Source organism: Aplysia californica, unplaced genomic scaffold (assembly GCF_000002075.1).
Source record: "Aplysia californica isolate F4 #8 unplaced genomic scaffold, AplCal3.0 scaffold00416, whole genome shotgun sequence".
Lineage (NCBI taxonomy): Eukaryota > Metazoa > Mollusca > Gastropoda > Aplysiida > Aplysiidae > Aplysia > Aplysia californica.
The window spans coordinates 424,169-446,062 of NW_004797686.1; the positions used below are offsets into that span (position 1 = coordinate 424,169).

At 38.0% G+C, this 21,894-nt stretch overlaps 1 protein-coding gene across 4 annotated transcripts in view; it reads right to left on the bottom strand.

Annotated features, from left to right (window-relative positions):
* LOC101864241 (hepatocyte growth factor-regulated tyrosine kinase substrate) overlaps positions 1–21,894 on the bottom strand; it is a 37,365-nt gene that overhangs the window by 12,902 nt on the left and 2,569 nt on the right. The window contains exons 2-12 of one of the 4 annotated variants that reach the window (XM_013085887.2): positions 16,104–16,188; positions 15,169–15,244; positions 14,695–14,787; positions 12,963–12,980; positions 9,793–9,913; positions 8,593–8,714; positions 4,379–4,503; positions 3,498–3,573; positions 1,593–1,691; positions 1,223–1,312; positions 548–730 (exon numbers count right to left, since the gene is read on the bottom strand). In XM_013085887.2, coding sequence (XP_012941341.1) covers positions 548–730; positions 1,223–1,312; positions 1,593–1,691; positions 3,498–3,573; positions 4,379–4,503; positions 8,593–8,714; positions 9,793–9,913; positions 12,963–12,980; positions 14,695–14,787; positions 15,169–15,244; positions 16,104–16,188 — 1,088 coding nt within the window. Of the gene's footprint in view, positions 1–547; positions 731–1,222; positions 1,313–1,592; positions 1,692–3,482; positions 3,574–4,378; positions 4,504–8,592; positions 8,715–9,792; positions 9,914–12,962; positions 12,981–14,694; positions 14,788–15,168; positions 15,245–16,103; positions 16,189–21,894 lie in introns of all 4 variants that reach the window. The other 3 variants (XM_013085886.2, XM_005104355.3, XM_005104354.3) reach the window with 3 other exon arrangements.

Sequence of the window (21,894 nt, forward strand, 5' to 3'; positions counted from 1 at the left end):
CCGGCTAAAACGGAGTCATGTACCACGGCTAGGGTTCAATGAAGCCTGTTTTGGCTTCATCACTCCCTACGCAGATTAATTTACGACCGTTTACCAAATGTTTACTACCTACAAGGCAAATTTACTACCATTTACGACCTTTACGACCAGAGCGCTGAATTTACGACTTTTTTACGACTTTACGACTTTGCTGGACACCCTGATTATTATTTAAAAAACTGCACCCTGATTGTCTCATTAAGGTACTCCAACTTACTTGCTTGACATCACTCATTATGCACAGCAGATTTTGTACCTTAATAGCCTGGCTGTTTCAGGCCATGATCAGGATTTCCCCTTCACTGATTATTTTTAAAAAATTATTGCTCAGCTGTGAAATTTTTCCCAAAAAAATAACAATAGGAAACAAGAGTTTTGCATTACTCATAATTCAAAACGTAGCCCAATCAGCACGTTGAGCCAGTCAACAGCTAAAAAACCCATCAGAGAGACTTTCATCATTACACAAGTAAATAAACTAATATGACAATGACAACAAGATTTTCACCTCATTGACGTGCCCTGCACTGGTACTGACACGAGGCTCCGAGTTGGGGGCAGGAGCAGACGGGACAGTCGTGGACACCATCGGCTGCTGCTGCTGTTCATCAGATTTCTGCTGCCAGTAGTGGCGGTTCAGGTAGCGAGCCAGTTCAGGGTCCATGTCAGACGTATCAATGGCTGTGATTGGCTGAAGACAGAAAATATAGATCAAGTCTGTCAGCCGAAAAAAAAGAGACATATCCACATAATAATGGCCAGACAGTGCAAGGGGAAAGAAAAGGACAGAAAGACTGAACAATTGGGGGGGGGGGGGGGGGAGAGATATAAAACAAGTAGCGCTAACCTAATGCGATCTACAATCAACCTCAAGCATTGACCGAAATATCTGAACTACAGCAGACAGTCTTTAGACAGGCTCTAATACATGTTAATCTTTATATAGTGCATGGCATAACTATGCATAAGACAAATATCTAAGTATTTCATTAAAGTCACTTCCTTGTATAAAGCAAAAGAGTTATGAATTAACCTCAATACAAAAGGAAATGAATCCACCATATACTTTGATAAAATACACTTTCAAAGTAAAGAAAAGCATTCCGAGCTCAGAATAAAATTTCTTTGAATCACTAAAAACCTGCACTAAATAAGTAAGGTAGTTTTTTTCTGTACAACTTACAGCTGGTGCTGGGGTCACCTTGGCAGGGGATGGAGCTCGGTTGTTGTTCCCACCTCCATATACTCCATAGTTGGACCTCAAGCGCTCCCGCTGACAAAGGTAAAAGATTTACTCACATGAATACAAACACAAAATGTTCAAGAGTTTGTTGCATAAGAAACAAGTTGTTGGGATCACTTTTCACCTTTGATCTTTTCAAAAGTAACAACTTGGAATTTGAACATAGCACAAAGATCTAATGAACCTAGGAGACCTCGGAATTAATTTATTCTCATTAAAAGAAAGCAGAACTTACAATAAACTTACAATGAAAGTGTGTTTCCCCCACATAAAAATAAACAATGCTTGTCTTGGATACAAGCTTTCTCACCTCTTTTTCCTTCGTCTCATGCTCAGATTTTGACAAAGCCAGAGCCAGCTGCAACTCCTCCTCTTCCTGCTGTTCCTGCTCTGACTTGCTTGGTGGTGCCTATAACAAATAAATGAATCATAACAACCGTCATCTTCATTCACAATTCAACACAGCTTTTACTGATCCTCTCGAAATGTGACCTCTTACTAAACACAATGCAGGCAGTCTAAAATGTACAGTGCTTGGTTCCTGGAAGCTAAAATACTCCAGGAAAGACAAGATAATTTGAGAGCCCAATATGATTTGAACCTTCAACTTTCATCTACTGTTGTTATATTTAGCAAAGTCTCACAGTAGCAAACTAATAAAGGACAAAATAAACAGAGCAATTAGAAAGATGTCATACATGTACCAGCAAAGAGTGTTCCCCTTACTGTCCTCATATGCAAAATAGAAAAACTTCAAATGGAAACTTAAGTACTTCAATAGTCTCAGTAAGGACAAAATTCTGCAGTCAAAGAACAGATATCAGTACAACTACTTTATTTCAAGGTTTTAATGAGGATATGAGAAAAGACAGTGAACTCCATTACTTCTATAAAACTGGAGACACACATATTACCCGTAAAAGAAATATCACAAAAAAGGTATGTTCACCTCGACCCCAGCAATTCATGAACATTAACTTTGGGGGCTGTGGTGGGTGTGCGGAATGATTAAAACAACCAGCGTCAAACACTCTCCAAAGAACTGAACTCCAGTATTTATATGTTTCATAAAATGTGTCCTTGGAACAACCAAGTGAGAAATAATTTTCAGTTACTTGAAAACTCCACAAAGAAGTAAAACCATTTAGACCATCTAAGCACCAGCTTGTGGATTAGAATAGCATTGAAAAGGAAGACATAATAAAAGCTGGGACTCACAGTCATTCATGGCAAAATAACACAAAAAAAACACACACATTTAAAAACGGCCCCTACAAAATCAGCTTGTTAGCTTATTATCTACAGATTTTCAAATGCCTTAGAGAGACTATGAGTACTTTCCCACAATATATAAATTTCAGAAGCTGATCAGTCAAAGTAAGGAGGAGAACAAAAACGATTTCTCTAAAACCTGCCCTTCAAAGCAGACTAAAGTAAAAGTGATAAATGCTCACAAAGCGACACCAAAACAATAATACCATCAAACACACTTATCTTCGCAAATATGACAAAGTAAACCATGCTGTAACAAAGTTTACAAGAAAGCAACAAAGAAAAATTTAAGGAACTGTGTGTGCAATCAGTGATATAGGTGCAACAGAACAGAGCCTTAAGCCCTGTTCCAATGGTGTGTTTATTATACGCTATTCATCAGCGAAAAGTATAAGTGCACATTTTCATAAGACTGATTCCGCTGCTTCTAGTAAAAGTGTTTTCTCGAATGATATCACTTGCCATGCAATTGCCACACATTTTAAAAATATGCAACAATCAGCCAATTTTGTCCCTTATAAGACAGATCTCTCTAATTAAAATCTACAGACTGCCTCTGGCTGGCAGACATTTGAAGCAATCTTGTCAATTGTCTCAGCTATGTTTAAAATCACATTACACAATTTTCTCGTAACTGTCCTGCATATGGCTAAAGGAAAATATACATATAAACTGCAGGTCATCCTAAATTTACTTGCTTCTTAGAAATGCTTATTGAAAATCATATATCGCTGAGATTTTCGACAAGATAATAGGTAAATTCAAAATGCTTCATGCTGTGGGATATGAAAAAGAAAGACGGCTTGCCACTAGCTACATGGTTGTGCACTTCACTTCTCACAAAAGCAAGTCATAATACAACAGCATAAAAATATTTTTTAAATCAATACATGAAGACAACAGCCAGGAAGAGATTAGTAGGAATTACCATTGTCGTAGTTACCTGCGACTGCTTAGACAATGGACTGGCCAGATACTCTGCGGGCAAATCATCTTCCTTCTTCCCAGATGCGGCAGCCCTAGCAAATATAAATCAAATACTCCGTTTATCAGAGCCATAATCTTCAATATCAGAAATATAGAGCCATATTAGAATTCAGTACAGGGGAATTTTAAAATAAGAAACACATTGCTAGAAAAAGTTAAACATCCCAGGCTGATTTTTTTTCAAATTTTCCCCCTAAAACACAGAGAAATATTTCTTTTGCATTCTCCCCTTTTTATTTTTCTTCTAGGCACCATGTCCCTTTTGAAAAGTGGCCTTTTTTGTGAAAACAGTTCTTTCCAGCCTAATGTGTTCAATTTTGGAGCCACTTATCTCCAGTAACTGTTGTTCAGCCATGTCAGGACATCATCTTCTTTATGACTACTTCTATTATATTTTCTAGCAATTTTCCTAAAAAAAAGTCTCCGAGAAATTAGTTCTCATCTGTCGCAGTTGATAGTTGAACCAAACACATTACCTTGTCTAACTACTCAGAGGAAGGGACGCGAGTCAAAGAGAAATAGGAGGACAATCTAAAGAAAACAACTGAAGGGTACAGACCTCATAAGAGAGCACGCATGTGGAGAGACATTCAAAGTAATCACTGAATCATCTGAGCAGGGCCAGAGCAAACCCAACTATAATCTCAGTAATTTCATGGCATATATACACAAATCCAAGTGTGAACTAAAGATTGAATACAGTTTTATATTTCAGACCTTTAGAATAAAGAACAATAATTACTTTCTCTATTTACTGATAATGGTTGCTACCTATTTGAAATTAATATCAACGTCAACAGTAGCACAATTTTACACCAAGCAGGATCTGACACTTACTTGTTGATCTTATCATAACAGGAATCACAGACCCTGACCTCTCGCTCAAATCCAAGTTTGGGAATGGTAGTGGTCTTAGACGAGCACTTCCCACAAAACACTTCACCACAGTTGCGACAATGGTGCTGAAAATGAATGGAGGTGAAAAATTCAACATCAGTCACCATAATCTTATGTGTCACAACACGATGAAATCAGGCACTCATCAATTTTTGGGCATATAGAGTTCTAGATATCACCATAACTCTTTATCTCCGAGGGGAGTAAACCCACTACGCCTGGGCCCTTTTTTGGCATTATATCTAAAAATGACAAAAACCTCACTAAATTGGTCATTAAATCAAAACAAGTGAACCTATTTTGATAGCTCTTTACCTAATAAATGAAAACCTGATAAAAGAGACCTATGTCAAAGCCATCATAAAGGAATGTGCCAGAGCTGCTGTCAGCGGCTCACCGCCACAGCGAGTCAGACCGCGAGCTGCTGGGAGCGGCTTGCCGGAGATAAATAGTTAAGGCTTGTTCATCTGTCTTTCTTTTGATGAAAAAAATTCCCATCTATCTTCAATAGAAGTTCAGTCGTTTGTGTTTAAAAAGTATTTAAAAAAGGGGGGTACGGTAAAATTAGCAAAAAAATGGCATCCAAAGATTGGTTTTTGTTTTAGTAGAGGTTTTATGGCGCTCGCAACTGCACAGTGGCGGTGGGTAGTGAAGGGCCTACGGGCTTGAGCCCCTACCCCCTCCCCACCCACCTCCCCCAACTCTATCCCAAAGTAAATGAAAGTTTCTCCAAAATGAAATATGCAATTGAAACCGTTATGACTGCACGCAATGAACACAGAATGATCAGCTTGGCGGCTTGCACGCTTATCTAATCACTGTTGTCACCGCTTACAACTATAGTAACCCAGCAGCCAATCAAATGTCTTTAGGGCTCAACGAAGATGAGCCCTTTTCCCACATCCCGTTCTTAATGAAACTCTTCTTGTAAAAAGGTAAAAGATAGGGAGAAAATAACACTGTACCGAGGGCTCAAGCTCTCCTAGCCCTGATAATGGGGTGAAAGTTTACAACACACTTCCCCCCAGTGACACAGATACCTATGCGCTCATTGGTTCTTTGTTGGGTGCGTTCAACTTTCTCGACAACACGGCCTAATCCAGCTCATAGGAGTATTATGTTTGAAGTGTTGTGTGTGCATGTTTGTGTTTGTGCCGCTGAGATTTAACAGTTATAAATCAGGTCGAACTACTTTTAAGGCAACTTTTTCATCAAACGAAAACTAATTAGAGGAAATTTGGAGGTGAATCGGCTTCGCCCCCACCATCAACAAGAATTTAACTAAGAACAAAGAGAAGGAAAATGAAGGCAACTCTTTTCATTTGAACGGTTCTCAAACTGCCGAGGCTCACCGTGAGTATAGAAAAATCATCAGTTTAGTTCTTATTATTGCTTGTGGTAAAGAACTGGAAGCTACCTAAGCCCCACCCAAATTTTGGTCCACCCACCGCCACTGCAACTGCATAAGGTCATATAAGCGCCAAGGGGTGGATGTCAACAAAGAAGTCCTTACAGGGAATCAGGTTTACCCTGTCCACCTCTCTAGCTTCAACAGCACAAAGTCTGCTTCGACTATCAAGGCACCCCGGAAATAGCGAGTCACAAGAGTGTGACAAACATACAAAAGGAGAGGAAAAATGACGATAGTAAGGATAAGGAAAGAAAAAGCAGCAGTTCCCTGTTGCAGTTCAGGCACAGTTATGAGCATGACATTGTTGAATCAGCCCCTTTACATTTCTACTGTGCATAAGAAAAAGTTAATGTCCCCCCTTTGGGAATGGCCTAAAGACACTTCAGTCAGTGGCACCGCCCTAGGGGGGTCCAGGGTCTGGTGACTTTCAACGCTTGAGAATCCTTGTAAACTGCAAATTTACATTCATTGTGCCTTTGATAAGTGTTTTTCAGCAAAATCCACACAGAAATGTGTTTATAAAAGTACATAAAAGGTGTTGAGCCCAAAAGAGAAAAACCAATAAAAACTGCCCTTCAATTTAATTATTTTGACGAGCGCCTGGTTTCACCATTAAGCCTCAAATATACAGGGTTCCTGCCATGAACTTCCCACCAAATTCAAGGAGATTTCAAGGACAAATTTTAAAAATTGAAGGACATTTGGTCAAGAAATTCATGCCGAAAGCCTATTTCCGATAGGCCTACATTTGTCCGAAAGGAATCGTAGTTTCGATTTCCCCCAAAAAAACTTTGTTCAGGTCCAATTTGGCAAAATTCAAGGAGTTTTCGAGGAGGTTCCTCAAATTCAAGGAGTTTTCAAGGACTCCTTGAATTCAAGGAGGCCGCAGGAAACCTGCATACACTACGGACGATCCTACAAGGCACAGAATATGGACATTTTATCAAAGGTATCCTAATGGTAAATTACTGTTCATCTTTTTAAAAAAAATAAGTATTTACTACATGTCAAAGTAAATTGACATGTTTTACCCTTGTTTTCCGACTAAAATGATCTGGAGAACTTGTTTGATTCATCAGTCTGTATTTTTGGTAATCGATGTTATTTCAGAGATCCTATGATTCAACAGGTACAACTACATTCACCTACCAAACCAAGCAAAAACCACATATACACACAGTATAACAAACCCCTTATGACAGAAACTAACCCATCTCATCAATGACATGATGATCAGCCAATGCCCACTCAAAGTTGAGTTTAACTTCTATAACGGTTTTAAAAACTCACTTTTAAAATTATATTTTAGCCCGAGTTCAATGTTATGCCAAAAATTATAACATACCAGAGATGGGAAAACATGTTGCTAAAAAAAAATAGTTGGACATTAGAAATGAGCACCGCAAGAATGTAAATGGCCACTTGAGAAAAAAATCTGAAAATATGTTCCGTAATCCCAACACCAGACCCAGAGGTGGGAGCCTCTACGCCTACGAGGTGGTGGGGGGTGTCCAGCGGCCATACCACCCCCCTTTCTTTTTTTGCTTCTTTACTAACAAACAATATTAAGTTCATAACTGATCTCTTTTTATTGTTCATTTTTGTTCTTACGAGATCTTTCAAACACCACAAATGCACTGGCACAGCCACAGTCATAGCAAGGTAAATTATCGACTGTCCTGTACACAGTAGACTACACTCGGCATCGGCCAGCTCGCCATCACTTCGATATTTTATCTCTAAAAGCTTCATTCATCTTTGGTTATTTTTCTCAAGTAATTGCACATAGTAAAAATTTGCTGTGAATATTTTCGTAAAGAGCAATTGTCATTCCAATTGGAACCTGTTTTTTTTTTCTTCAATGTAACATTGATAAAATCAACGGGTTTGCTCCGTCAACAAGCTCCACGGAGGCCGCCATTTTTTCTTCCTCCAATTGTAAACACATTTGTATGCCAGATAGGATACGATCTTGACAGCATTGCTCTCATTGACTTAACTAAAAGGTCTACATATAGACTTACATACGGCAATATTATTTGATGACAATATTTTCAAAGACATTCTAAACATGTTACTATAATATGTGCTTCAATACTTGAACTAAATCCACAAATACACTAAAAAGGGGGAATTCTAAATCAGTTTTGATATTCAATGCACTCAATATGAAACCTGGCAAGCATCAGTACTATTTTTGACTATTGACACAACAAATTTCTCAACAGCTTTCCGATTTTTTTCCTAGGTAACTAGGAAACATTGAACTTGTAAAATCATTGAACTTTCTATCTTTTCCTAAGAAATTCTTGTCGTGTATATACAGAAGTCTTGTCAGCGTCGCACATTATGCGTGTGAAGTGAGAATAAACAGTGGGTGTGTGCTTCCGTGCCAACTTGATGTGTGGGAAGGACTTTAAGGACTATTATAATATAATAATAATAATAATAATAATATGTGCAAGACAAAGGCATCACGAAATTCAGTTACATTACGTTCGGGAAACCATTTTCTTAACTTTTTACTTTTACAGATTTCCTCCCAACTCTTTCTTTTTATTATTGGGTTGGGTTTGGGTGGGTTTTTTTAAAGGAAATCTGAAACATCCCTGTCCCAACCTCTGTATACTGCTTTCACGAACAAGTACAAAAGTGGCTTATAAGAAACTTATCCGTTATAGATTTTCATTCATGAATTCGAAATCAGCATGGGATCTGAACACAGCAAAAGGCACAGCCTGACCTGGCGCTGCACAACTCCGAACTTGACTCTACAGCGGGTGCAAGTCTCCCCTTCCTTCCACTGTGGGGCTCTCTCGGCATCAAACATTGCATCAGCCTCCTTCAGAGCAGGAAACTTGTGACCTGAGGTGAGATAGTACTCTATTTAATACACAGAAAGTTAAACTCATAAAACATTTCAAGCAATAATCCTAACAAACTATATAGAAATTTCTGATTTTCAACACTTGATCAGCTTTCCATTTCAAACCTTCTCTACTCTTCCCATGCCACAATGAGCAATATGTTGGTCCTGACACTGCCACATCAAATTATTGGAAATTTCGTTGTGCATTTTAAAAAGCTGTCTATCCTTTATTCATCTTTCGATTTTGGAAAAGTATTGCAAAATTCTTGGAAATTAAACATACTTTTATAAAATATTGGCTTTGACTAGGCAAGAGGCAAATAGAAATTATCATGTTGCAAGAAGCCACCCTTTATTTACATGGTTATCATCCACTGCTTGAACGTTTGGGTTCTGACACCCACACCCAAATCTCACACCATCCTTCAATTTATGAAAGATCTACCCATGCCTCTACAGGTAGATCTAGCTTGTCCACTAATCCAATAACCAGTCAGTGAAAGCCAAAATGTTCAAAACCTTACACTAATAAATTTTAAACACTTTTCCGAATCCCTTTCATGTTAACACTTTGTCTCACTCTCAAAATCCAGCCCTTCTCCGGGAAGAACATCTACAGTCATAGCTTTTTCCAGCTGGTCTATCACTAAAAACTAAACAAAGTGCCACTTGCTCAGTTCACAAAATAAAATACGAGAACAGAACTATGCAAAGCCACATATACATATTTTGTCATTTACTATTGGAACTGAGCATTCTACATAACTAATAACTGTTTTCTTGCAGTCTGTACCAGTAGTCAAGTGAATATGCTATACTCATAGAGCCCAGAAAATAGAGATATTGTTTTAGCAGCAAACTGGACAAAAAGTGTACCACAACTCAAATAATTTCAGGGGGGGAGGGGGGGGGGTTGTTACAAAAACAAATGTTTTCGGTAAAAAGCCTTGCATTTAGAGAAAATTAAATGCTTTTAACAGCCTTAAATTGGGGTTTGTGGATGAAGACAAAATTCCTACAATCGAGCATCAAGAAAAGTTTTTGTGCTGTTGTCTGCAAAACAATATTACTAACCCTCCATTTTGAGCAGATGAAATGTGTCTTCAACTGCTTTGTACTTGGGCTCATTGCGGAAAGCATTAGACCAGGTCTGAACAAGCTCCAATATCTTTTCTTTGACAGGGTCACCACGGACCTGAAACAGAGACAAATTGTAAAATTATCTCTAAACGTTAGAGGAAATTTTTTTATTGAAACAAGCAGAAACTGAAAATTAGCGACACTATTATGGGGGGAAAAAATGCCACATGTAGTGATAAAAGAGAGATTCCCATTAAAATATATCTATCCTTGATCGTACATTCACCTGAGACATGTTTTAACCAGGTGAAAAAAAAAATAAAAAACGCTCAAAGAGGAAAATCATTACACGTTATTCTTAGAACAAACAAGTCACCCAGCAAACAGCATGAAAGACACAGTATACTTTAAACTGATTATTTTGTTTACAGCCTTGCATCTTGAAAGAAGGGAAAGTGACACTAGCTTGGTTTCCTCGTGTATGTATGAAAACACATTTGGCATAACACTGATAATAAATATTATGTTCATCACTGACTGCTAGTTCCACTATTGAAGTAAATGATTGTAAACTGTCAGTCAATGAGTACATTTTACATAAGTCCTACTGGGTTAGGTCAGTCTTTCTACGGTAAGCTACAAGATAATGAACAGTACATGATATCACTAAATTTTTTAATGGATTTTCTTCTCAGTCGTTTCGATAAGATTCATATAATCAACAACAACAAAAGTTAATATTCAAAGTATGTTGGGATGATGCAGGAAACTTTGAAGCAGGAAGCAAAAATTCTGTAAACAATGCTTGGGATTTGAATTAAAGGCAGTCAAACATTGACAGCCCTGGTGTGACTAAAACAATTAAGGACAAGACCAGAACAAAGATGGGACAGATAAAAGACCATAAAAGAACACTCATCAAGCAGTCAGCAATAAAAAGTAAAACAGCAGACTATGAAGAATGTTGAGAGACTCTATAAACAAACTATGAGAAATTGGTGAAAAACTATAGTGAGTTAGCATTACAAGACCTGGGATAAGTTCTGAAGTCATGGAAGTGTCTATTAGCTGTCTATAAGCAGAAAAGAAAAACAATGAAACTGGAAGAGAGATATTTTATCTTGAGAATTGTTAGTATACAGTGCTGCTAAGACTTTTATTGATAATGACACTAGACTTAAATACAGTGCTCCACTGACAAAAGCTAACAAAAACCCCTTTTTTATGCACAGCAAAAGGAGGGGTTTTATTTGTTAGTGTAACCATCTTAAAAAGACCTTCTTCTGAAATTTGAATTCAAATTTATTCAAACAGCAGTCCGTTTCACTTTTACATTTTCACACAAGTTGGGCAACTGATCAGGCTTTCAATTTAACAAATAAACAAAGATTTGGCACACAAAAAAAAGGTGTTTTGTAAGGCGTTTTGTCAGCTTGCGGCAGTCCAGTCTAAAAGGTCAACAGTACTCCTGAGACAGAATGTATCCAAAAAAAAGTCAGTGAAATGTCCTTAAACTTGAACAAAATTTACATAATAAGGGATTACTACAGAGAATACCAGGAAAAAATGATCAAATTGCAGAACAGTAACTGAAACAGAAAAGATCTCTCCCTACCCATCCATTTCTGCTCCTAAGGGTCAAAACAATGAAGTTCAGCAATTGCATCTATCCATATGGAGTCACCTGAACTTAGTTCCATGCAAAGAACATTCACAACCAAGATAACTTAGTTACTAGAGCTTTTTAAAGTTAGAGAACCTAATAGAAAAAAAAGAAGTAGATGCTACGAGAGTAATCAAATCTAAACGAATGGATCAAGGCTAGAAAGCACACTGCACAAAATCTAAAGGAAAAAAAGTAAATTAGAAAATTAAAAAGAGTAATGGTTGGGAGAGGAGGCAAAAGCAAATGTCCGGGGACTGAGGGGGGAGAGAAAAGAGTGGAAGACCACAAATATCCCTTTCATGATCTCCCTGCATGAATCACTGTAAGAAAAATTGTTTCATGATGCTGTAGTAGAAAATGTCATTACTAAAAAGATACAGCAAAATATAATCAAAATTAAAGAAAAGCAGAAATCATAACAACATAAAATATGTATTGATCTTCCTAGGCGCTGTCTGTTTTCACCAAACTATACTCATTCATTCATGTTTTCTTTATTTTGAAATTAATTCAGATGTAACAGCAAAGGAGGTGAGGGGGTGGGGACAGAAAGTGGAGACGAAAGCAGACAACAGAACATTGTTAGAGAGCAGGAAAAGATGTGAAAGGAGAAACTTTTAGAGGAGCACCTTAACCTCTAGACCACGAGAGCCCCCCCCCCCCCCCCCAGCTATTTGTTAGCAACACTTGGAGGGTAAAAAAGAACAAAGAACACATATAGTATGATGCATCTAAGTCTTGACCTACAAAAAAGCTTTGTAAACTTTGAAACTCATCCATTCCCAAGAAGAAATTAGTTCTTTTGGAGAAAAGCTTTACAAATTCACAACTCTCATTACATGCTATAAAGCACTGCAGTGCTGTGACATCACTATATTGTTAAACTAAAAGTACAGTGCATACAGCCAACAAAGTATATCATTAAAATTTGTGTAGTGTCTGCATGCGCTTATCAGCACATTCTCCTGCATGCAGTTTGTATTATGCATTGCACTTTACGAAAGAGCAACACAACTCCATCCACAAGATATCCAGAGGTTTTGTTGATTTTGAAATGGTGATGCAGGCAGAGATTTCAGGCAGAAGCACTTTCAATGGTGTAGTAACCCATTATGATATAAGCTTGGTAGATTAACAAGAAATAAATGAAAGTTGCTCGGGGGGGTTAAATGATAAGAAATGTCTTAGCAGTCCTTATATACCATTAAAACACTGTCTCTACCTCTGTTTTCTTCAAACTCTATTCATTTTATCAAATAACAATCATGTGGTGGCCTTTTTTCAGGTGGCAACTATCATATGTTACACACTATAAATATTCTCTACATCAACATTCAATAACTTCATAATTCATGTGATAAATCTTATGAACACCATTTACACAAAATGGAATATTGTCAGCTTGCAATACTGCCAAAGGTAAGTCATTTATACAAAGAGATTCCTTTGAACTTTCTCTACTCTTAACATAAGGACTACTATTTGACTCTCAACTTACAGGGTCTGTTGATACTTTCTAATAGATAGACAAGTTCAGTCATGTTTAAGAAACATGATATTTCTTCAAGATCATACCAAGTTCAACACAGTACTCATACTCAAAACTTCTGCCAACAATCATGATAAACCTTTAATAAAAGACAAAACATATTCTAACATAGCAAGGAGAGTAAAACAATGAAAGACAAACAGCTGACCATCTAAAACTAAAACACAGTCATCTCATCTACTGATACAACAAAAATAAAACTTGAAAAAGTAATGGTACTGTCAGAGAAAAAAAGAAAGAAAAAAATTAGTTAAATATAGACTGAGTCTCAAAATTCCCAGTCCACCTTGAATATATATAAACATTCAATTATTTAGGTGGGTTGTTGGCGGGTGCTTTGACGTGGTTTGCTCCTTCTCTCCTGTCAAAATCTATCATCCTTATCACCCCTCCTTTTTTTATTTTACTCTCTAGAAATACATCTAATCTTCAGTACATATATGCCCTAATTGCGTTGCAAGTGTCATAAAGTTCTTACTAAAACTAAACAATCATGCAAAATTTTTGCAACAGGCAACAGTTGGGAGAAAACCATTTCAAGAATAAAAAATGGTCTGCATTTCTGCCCTAAACACATTTAGCGCAGGAAGTGGCAATCGCAAATGCCTGACTAAAACAGGAAAATAGCCTTGTTTTTCTATCTTAAAAAAACCCAGATTTATTTCAACATAAAGCGAATTGTTGATTAACTACTTTAACAGGAAAGAGGGTTTGGTCCCAACAGTTCATGATACAGCAAGTGCTTGAAAATTTGTCAGACCATGAAGGTGATATAGATCAATGTGTGCAGTAGTAAGTACTGATAAAAGTGATTATGGTGCTAGTGATCCAGTGGATTTTTACATCTAAACTCGGATCAAGAGGTAGAGGAGGAGGGTATGGTCCACTACCGGTTGGTGAAAGGAGAGTGATGTGAGTGGGAATCAACAATGGACTTTTGATCAGCACATCAAGGAAGAAAACTGGTACCGGTTTGAAGGTAGCCCCTATATTGTGACAAAGTTTTGTTTACGGCGCACGAGGAGTGGAATTTTAGTTGCAGCGGGTGGTTCCTTGCCGGGCGCCTTATTACGTCGGGATCACGGAGGTCAGCTCTCTGCTGCCGCTCTGCCTGGACTGACTTGATTTTTGGTACTTTTCAACTTAAAGATTTAGGTGTATCATTGTATTTATAGTAATTATCATTTAATGTAAATACATGGGTAGATATAAACTTCTTGTATGGAATAAAAGCAACATCAGCTCACACATTCATTCTTAGTTTTTGTGGCTGACATATGTGCGCACACTTATGAATGTAAAGAAATCTGCATGTTGTCAGTTATTGCAAATGGTAATAGAAATGAAAATAAAAGCTGGAAAATTCTGGTACCGTTAAGTGTTACTGGAAAGCTAGAAATTATTCCGAAAACCCAGTTACAAGAAGTCATCCCTGTTATTCAGTCAACTTACAAAACCTAGACTTAGCATTTTTTTTAAAGTAAGGAATTTCTGGAGGTGTAACTCATGTATTGCACTGTATATTTCTAGCATCTGTGTATGTCCAGGCCCACCGGGTCTTTGGACAATATGAGTAGAAGGAGGAGCAATATATGTATAAATTTGTGAACCCGTGACCAAAGCATGTTCAACAACAATAAAACATACTCTTACATTCGCAAAAAAAGCTACACTGGGTTACCTTCACTTGATCTTTCAAGAATTCCATAAACTCCTTAGTAGCCACTTCATTGTGGAAAGTTGATCCGCAGTTTTTCACGCAAGCTTCCACAACCTAAAGTACAGAAAAATTTTATATAACCAGGAAGTCCCTGATTTGTTAAACATGGTGAACCATCACTGCCTTGTTCTTTTGACCAAAATCTTGCTAATGTATACGTATAAAGTTGTCTTGCTTTCAAGAACGTAAAGAATTTGTAGGAGGCAAAACAGATGCATGGAAAGGGAGTGAACTTCTGATATTTCAAGACCAATGATACAACAAATATTGCATGAATCATATCAATAACACAAATCATACTTAAAATGGGTACAGAAAAAGAATACATAATTCCCATTTATATATATAGTGATGAGAGGCTCACATACTGCATTCCATTTCCTATCAACATCAGATTTTTGCTTTAAACTGGATACAAATCGATGTACAACTCACAAGAAGAGCAAACTGGGCCACATGAGGATTTTCAACACTAATCTTTTTCCTAATGCTCTGCACGGCAAATTTGGGCCTGAAAAATACAACAACAAAAAAAGATATATCATATAAGATGCAGAACTCTTCGTTCTGAACAGATCAACTTAACAAACACAGTATACACGGATAGGTCGAACACAGAAAACTCGAAATCATGTATCTATCGAACAGCACCTGTGGTTCTGTTTTTTTTAATTTTTTATGTTTGTAAGATATCCCTCGAACTACAGAGGCCGGTCCCGGCAAATTCAAGTAAATCCGTGTAATTACTGTATCTCATATATCAAGTTTCGCACCAAGATTCGACTTTTTAACTCCAACGTCAAGTCTGTGCTCCTCTACGGCTGCGAAACTTGGAAGACAACAAAGACAGTACTGAATAAGGTCCAGACTTTCATCAACAGATGTATGAGGAGTATTTTAAGAATTAAGTGGCAGGAAAGAATAAGAAATGAAGAGCTGTGGGAAAGGACAGGACAAAAGGATATAGAAGTAGAAATAGGACTAAGAAAGTGGCGATGGATGGGACACACCTTAAGAAAGCCCAGCGGAAACATCACAAGACAGTCACTGCAGTGGAACCCACAGGGAGCACGAGGCAGGGGTAGGCCACGGGAAACATGGAGGAGATGCGTGGAAAGGGACATGAGAGAAATGAAGCTCACTTCGAACGAGCTTGGAAGGATGGCTCAGGACAGAGATAAATGGAAGGAGCTTGTATGTGGCCTATACCCTGCCAGGGGTGAAAGGCATTGATGATATATCAAGTTTGAAGAGACATAAGATTTCAGAAACATATATATAAGTCAAATTGCACCACATTTTCATCAATTGCGCAGGCAGTGCTTGTGCTCTATGACACAAATAAGGGCTAGACATGTGGAAGAACTTACTGAACATCTCCTTGTCGAATGCAGTCAACAATCTGCAAAACTGAGTCCCAGTCTGGTTCCAGGAGCAGTTGGCTTGTTGCCTTCTCTGCTCAATAGAGTTAAAAAAGCAAAGAAATAGAGCATTAAAATTATGGTGCAGTGCTTGTGTAGCCTACGCAAAACAACAGGTGTTCAAGGGCATCCCAAACATTTCTGTTAAAGCCATCACTGAAAGGACATGTTTGCAACGGCCATTAGGGCTGATCTGGAGGAGGGAATTCTCTATAGGGACACAGCTTCAATGAGCTAGATAGTGATAAATATATTATAATATTACATTACCTCACAAATATTTGCCATTCAGGCTATTTTAAAAAATCTTATAAAGCCTGTTTTTCTGCTCTTTGATGAAATAAACGTACTGAATTAATTCTTAAATTTAAAAAACAATTTAAAAATAAACGCGACCCATTTTGAAATGAACCTTTACCAAAAAACATGTAACCCTAGAGAAAATACATTCAAAAATGTATGTGAAAAACTCTATAGTTGACAGTGAAGGTAAAAATCCTTCTCACAAACAACAGTCAGGAAACAGTCTCTGAGCAACTGGAATCTTCTTCAGACATAAAAGTGAGGGGTGGTGGAAGAGGAATTGCTAAATCAAGGTAGAAAATGATTTCAACCGGACAAACCAGTATTATATCATATGTGAGGCATCGTGGTGAAATCAGGTGCTCGTCAAAATAATGAAATCGAAGAAACTGGCATTTTTCTGCGAGCTTGGCAATTTTTATCTTTTTTTTGTTGCTTTTTGGCTCAACACCTTTATTGTCCATTTAAAAACATTTCTGTGTAGATTTTACAGAACATCATTGATTTAAGTCATAAAAAACGTTAATTTTCACTTTCCAAGCATTCTCAAGCTATTGAATTCTCCTAACTTTGACGGCCATTTTCTCGCTTAATTTATATCTGGAACCAGGCAACTCCAACCTCCTTTAATCGCAAATATCTCTACTTCTTTTAAGATGGATATTTTTTCATAAAAAATATAAGCTTTTTATGATGATACCAAACTTCACATGCCCAAAAATTGACTAGCACCTGATTCCGTCGTGTCGAGACATGTTTATATAACACAGTAAAAGTCACCTGACCTCCCAGGGAGCTGTCTCATCCCTCAAATTTCACTGATAACTAATTATTCTGTAATTCTATTCACTTACTGACATTTTCAGCTTTAAAAATTCACTAGAAGTGTCATCACATGCTTTATTTTCAAACTCGAAACAAACATGCCCCCCCAATAAGATCAGCAGTATTCATACTGGGGAGTAAAAGGCACAATAAATCATTTGAGGATGCCTTGGGCCATCTATTTGTAGAATATAACAGACCAGAGATACAATTACAGAAAACAAAGGGAAATCTGAGGGCCAAATCTTACTTTGTTTAAACCCGAGTCCAACAGGTCAATATATTATTATCGCAGTGGCTACGTTCACGGCGCCGTGAACGTAGTCTGCAGGCTAGGTTCACGGCGCCGTGAATGTAGTTGGCAGGCTACGTTCACGGCGCCCTGAATGCAGTTTGCAGGCGCTGTTGAGGCTACGTTCACGGCACTCAAGCTTCGTTTAGACGGAGCGTCCACTGCCGGTTTTAGTCAGTGACTACAGTGACGTATGTTTAATATTTTGGCCAGCTTCTATCCCATGAGATGAAGGAAAACGAAAAAGCCTGGGAACCGACGCAGAGAGAAAATGACGGGAATAATTCTTATCATAATAGAAAACACCCTCTCTCTCTCTTTCTGTCTGTCTCTCCCCTTTCTCTTTCCTTCTCTCTTTCTCCTCACCCCTTCTCTATTTTCTCTGTCTCTATCTGTGTGTGTGTGTGTGTGTGTGTGTGTGTGTGTGTGTGTGTGTGTGTGTGTGTGTGTGGTGTGTGTGTGTGTGTGTGTGTGTGTGTGTGTGTGTGTGTGTGTCTGTGTGTGTGTGTGTGTGTGTGTGTGTGTGTGTGTGTGTGTGTGTGTGTGTGTGTGTGTTGTGTCTTTGGCTCAGAACGAGATATTCATTCTTTCATTCAAACTATTTGCAAGCGTATTTCATATCATGTATGCATTTTTATACAGTAAAGAGATAAGGAAAATTGATAGCACGGATATCTTTTTTTTATATTTCTTGCAACTACGAGACAAAAACTGAAAACGAAAGCTCTCAATATTATTGCCAGGTCTCCTTATCTGAGAAACTCATTATTGGTCAATGTTCCCTTTACTCAACTTTACTGTCTTATTTTGTTCTACACCAAAACTGTGCTTGTGTTTGTATTGACAGACAGACAGACAGACAGACAGACAGATAGACAGACAGACAGACAGACAGACAGACAGACAGACAGACAGACAGACAGACAGAAAGAGATTTTAGATCAGTTCCTACACTCAATTCATTCTTTTGTTTCAGCCTCATAATCGTCTCTTTCAATGACATTTACTGATGCTGATGCTAGCGTCTAATCAACGAGATGAGAGTGCTGTTTCGGCAGTATCCCAGTTTCAACAGTTATCGAGCTCAGAAAATGCTTTTTGAACACCTTTCCAAAATACTTTGTTGCCCTAGCCTCAATTTCTCAAGATTACCACAGCCTACTGCAATGGCATCGACATTCTTCAGCACATCACACGACAGTTCGAACATTGATAGGCACTAGTGGTGTAGGTATAGTGATGAAACATATCGTGAGAGTGATAATAGTGAAGAGGAAACTTTAGATGAGGATGAACTTGCTCCTCACCCCATTGCCAAAAAGAAAATTTCACCCATGAAGAAAGATAAAGAAGTAGGTGACAATGACGGATATGCGCTTTTTTATTCTGCCTTTGAGAACCCACCATCAAATAAAGTGTCAGCAAAATTTACAAGGAAGTGAAAAGCTATGGAGGCTGAAACAATATTCACAAAATCAGCGCAACACTAAGGTTTAGTATACAGCAGGATGCTGTGTGACGGAGATGCCAAATCTCATCAGATGCTCAATTTTTTATGGCATTTATGACTGAAATTGTAAAAGATGACTAAACACATCGCATTAGCAAAAGTATGTTCAATGCATTTCAGAGCTTCCAAAACACCAACAACGAAGAGCTGAACAGAAAACTTTATTTGTGTTCATTAGTTTTAATTTTGTTTTTGTTCAGGAGCTGTTGGTTTCTTACCGAGCTCGAAACCTCTTTTGCACACAGACCCTGTAAGATTTTGAACATCTGTCAGTAAGGAACAGAGGCCACGAAACTGCCATGGTTTTGGGTGGCATGGGGTGGAATGAACAAAGTCGCTCTCGTGAGAATCACCGAATGCCTTGGTTTAGTGGACTACATGACGCAAGTGCTGGAGCGTCATGTCTTACCCCTATTTTCGTCAAGGTGTTATTCAAGTAGTCATCCCCATGCGAAACACGGCATTTTCTCATAGGGCCAGTGCCATTACAGAATTCTTAAAAAACCAAATCAAGTCAACGTTCAAATAGTTAGCAGCAAACAGCCCTGATATGAATCCTACAGGTATGTGAAGTCCCATGAAACAGCGGCTGAAGAAAAACGACTTTGCCCCCAATTCAGACCCTTTGTTTGCAACCTCTGTGACATTTGAAATGAAATAACTGATAAATATGTCCAAAACTAAATAGAATTGATGCCCAAAGGTTTCGTGCGCAACACAAAGCCAATGGTTCCAAAGCAAAATAACAATGAACACAATTAGTGTTGAGTCGAAGTTTTGTGTGGTATCTGTGATTGTTCTGTTTTCCTTTATGTTTGAAACTATCGTGACAAAATATCGCAATAAAATATTGTTTATTGCAAAGACACAATTCTCCATTCATTAGGCATTCAATATATCTCCATTCGATCAATATTGATACTCTTCAATAAACGTGCAAAGACAATTTTACGTTTCTTTGATTTCGCACAATTTTGCCAAGCCTTATTTTTTTAGGGTCAAATTTGAGTGACAATATCTCGGGTGTCTCTTAAAATAGATTAAATATTAAAGAGTCAGATGATGAAGAATTTATTTAGCTTTACATTGGAATGCTGCATGAATGGGTAATGCAAGGCTTTAACACGATGACTGGGTGATTACATTTTCAAGTTTCTTTTGGACGCAACTGTACAACGGACTACGTTTACTATTTACAGTAGCCTAAGTTTTGCACGTCCAAACTTTTAGGAGTTTTCTCTCAAATTGGGCTCTTTCAGGGTGGGGGGGGGGGGGGTGAGGGGGTGGGGACACAAAAATCTATCATGCGAAAAGTTGGTAAGATATCGTCATAATTTTCGGTATACTGATAGATGAAACATTATTCTAGTGCAATAAGTAGTGACGTCAGAAAAAAATCTTGAATAAATGATTTTATTATAAATCTAATCCGTTGTTTGGGTCTGAGATTGTTGTGGTCAAAATATTCCCATATTTAGGACCTCGATTCTGGAAAAGTTTTTCCTCCTTCATCAAAAATGCCAAGTCCATCCTCTAAAACAGCCACGGAAGGCTGCAAAACCACTTATTATAACATTTAAAATCATAAATTATAACCTTATGATATATTTTTTAGAAATATGTGCATTTTCTATATGACATTCCAATATGGCAGGCGTTACCTTAGCAACACAAAAGAATTTTCAAAATAATACCTCATGACTTAATTCTCCACTCTATTTATATTGATGCTACCCAATGATACTACCACATTTGTAAGCTTAGTTTCTTCTTCAGAACGAATTTCAAAATTTCCCCCGCCTCATGTCTTAAACCGGCACTGGACGCTCCGTCTAAACGAAGCTTGAGGGCCGTGCACATAGCCTCAACAGCGCCTGCAAACTGCATTCAGGGCGCCGTGAACGTAGCCTGCCAACTACATTCACGGCGCCGTGAACCTAGCCTGCAGACTACGTTCACGGCGCCGTGAACGTAGCCACTGCGTATTATTATTCAATAAAAAACTTTCCAATCCAAACTGGAAGATTGATCCCATTGAGAATTTGAATCTCTATGAATTGGAGTGACTCTAACCTAGCCTAGAGCAGACAAATTTTTACAGAACGCTTGATAGGCCCTCCTCTCTGCCTTAAAACTTATTTTGTTGTAGGACTACTTTGTTATTGTTCATATTCTAAGCCTCTGATTCTGTCAAAAAATGCAGTCCACACGGTATACGTATAAATTATAGCCTTAAATAATTTTATAGTCTCACTCATTTGGAATTTGTTGTCGCAACCAGGAACTCTTAACAGAGTACAAACAACATTGAAGCAAATTTGCATCACAGACATCAGAATGAAAACAGACAAGCCAGAAAATGTGATTTCATTAACTCACTCGTCTGGTAATTGTTTTCATTTTATAGTATTCGGAGTATCTACGTAAACAATCGATATGACACAGGCTTGTGTATTTGAACGAATCAGTCTTTTTTTTTTCTTACACAGCTCATAATATGCAGGTGCCAGGTGGTCTGCTTATCTTCAATTTTACCTTTTTCTACACAAAGAAAGTGGGAAACTTGGGGGGGGTGGGGGGCGTATCAATGCGGCGGGCATTGGATCGGCAGAAAAGGTGTGGGGGAAACTAAAAATGGCGGAAAATTGGAAGCACTGAACGTTAGATCTATAGAACGAAGACACTTCCTTATTTCCGGACCCGAGTCCGAATAGGCGAATAACATATTACGAAGTGACTATTTCTCCGAACGTTCGGAGAAATAGTGCCGATCTTTATTTCTCCGAACGGTTTTCGGCTTCCGGTCTCGT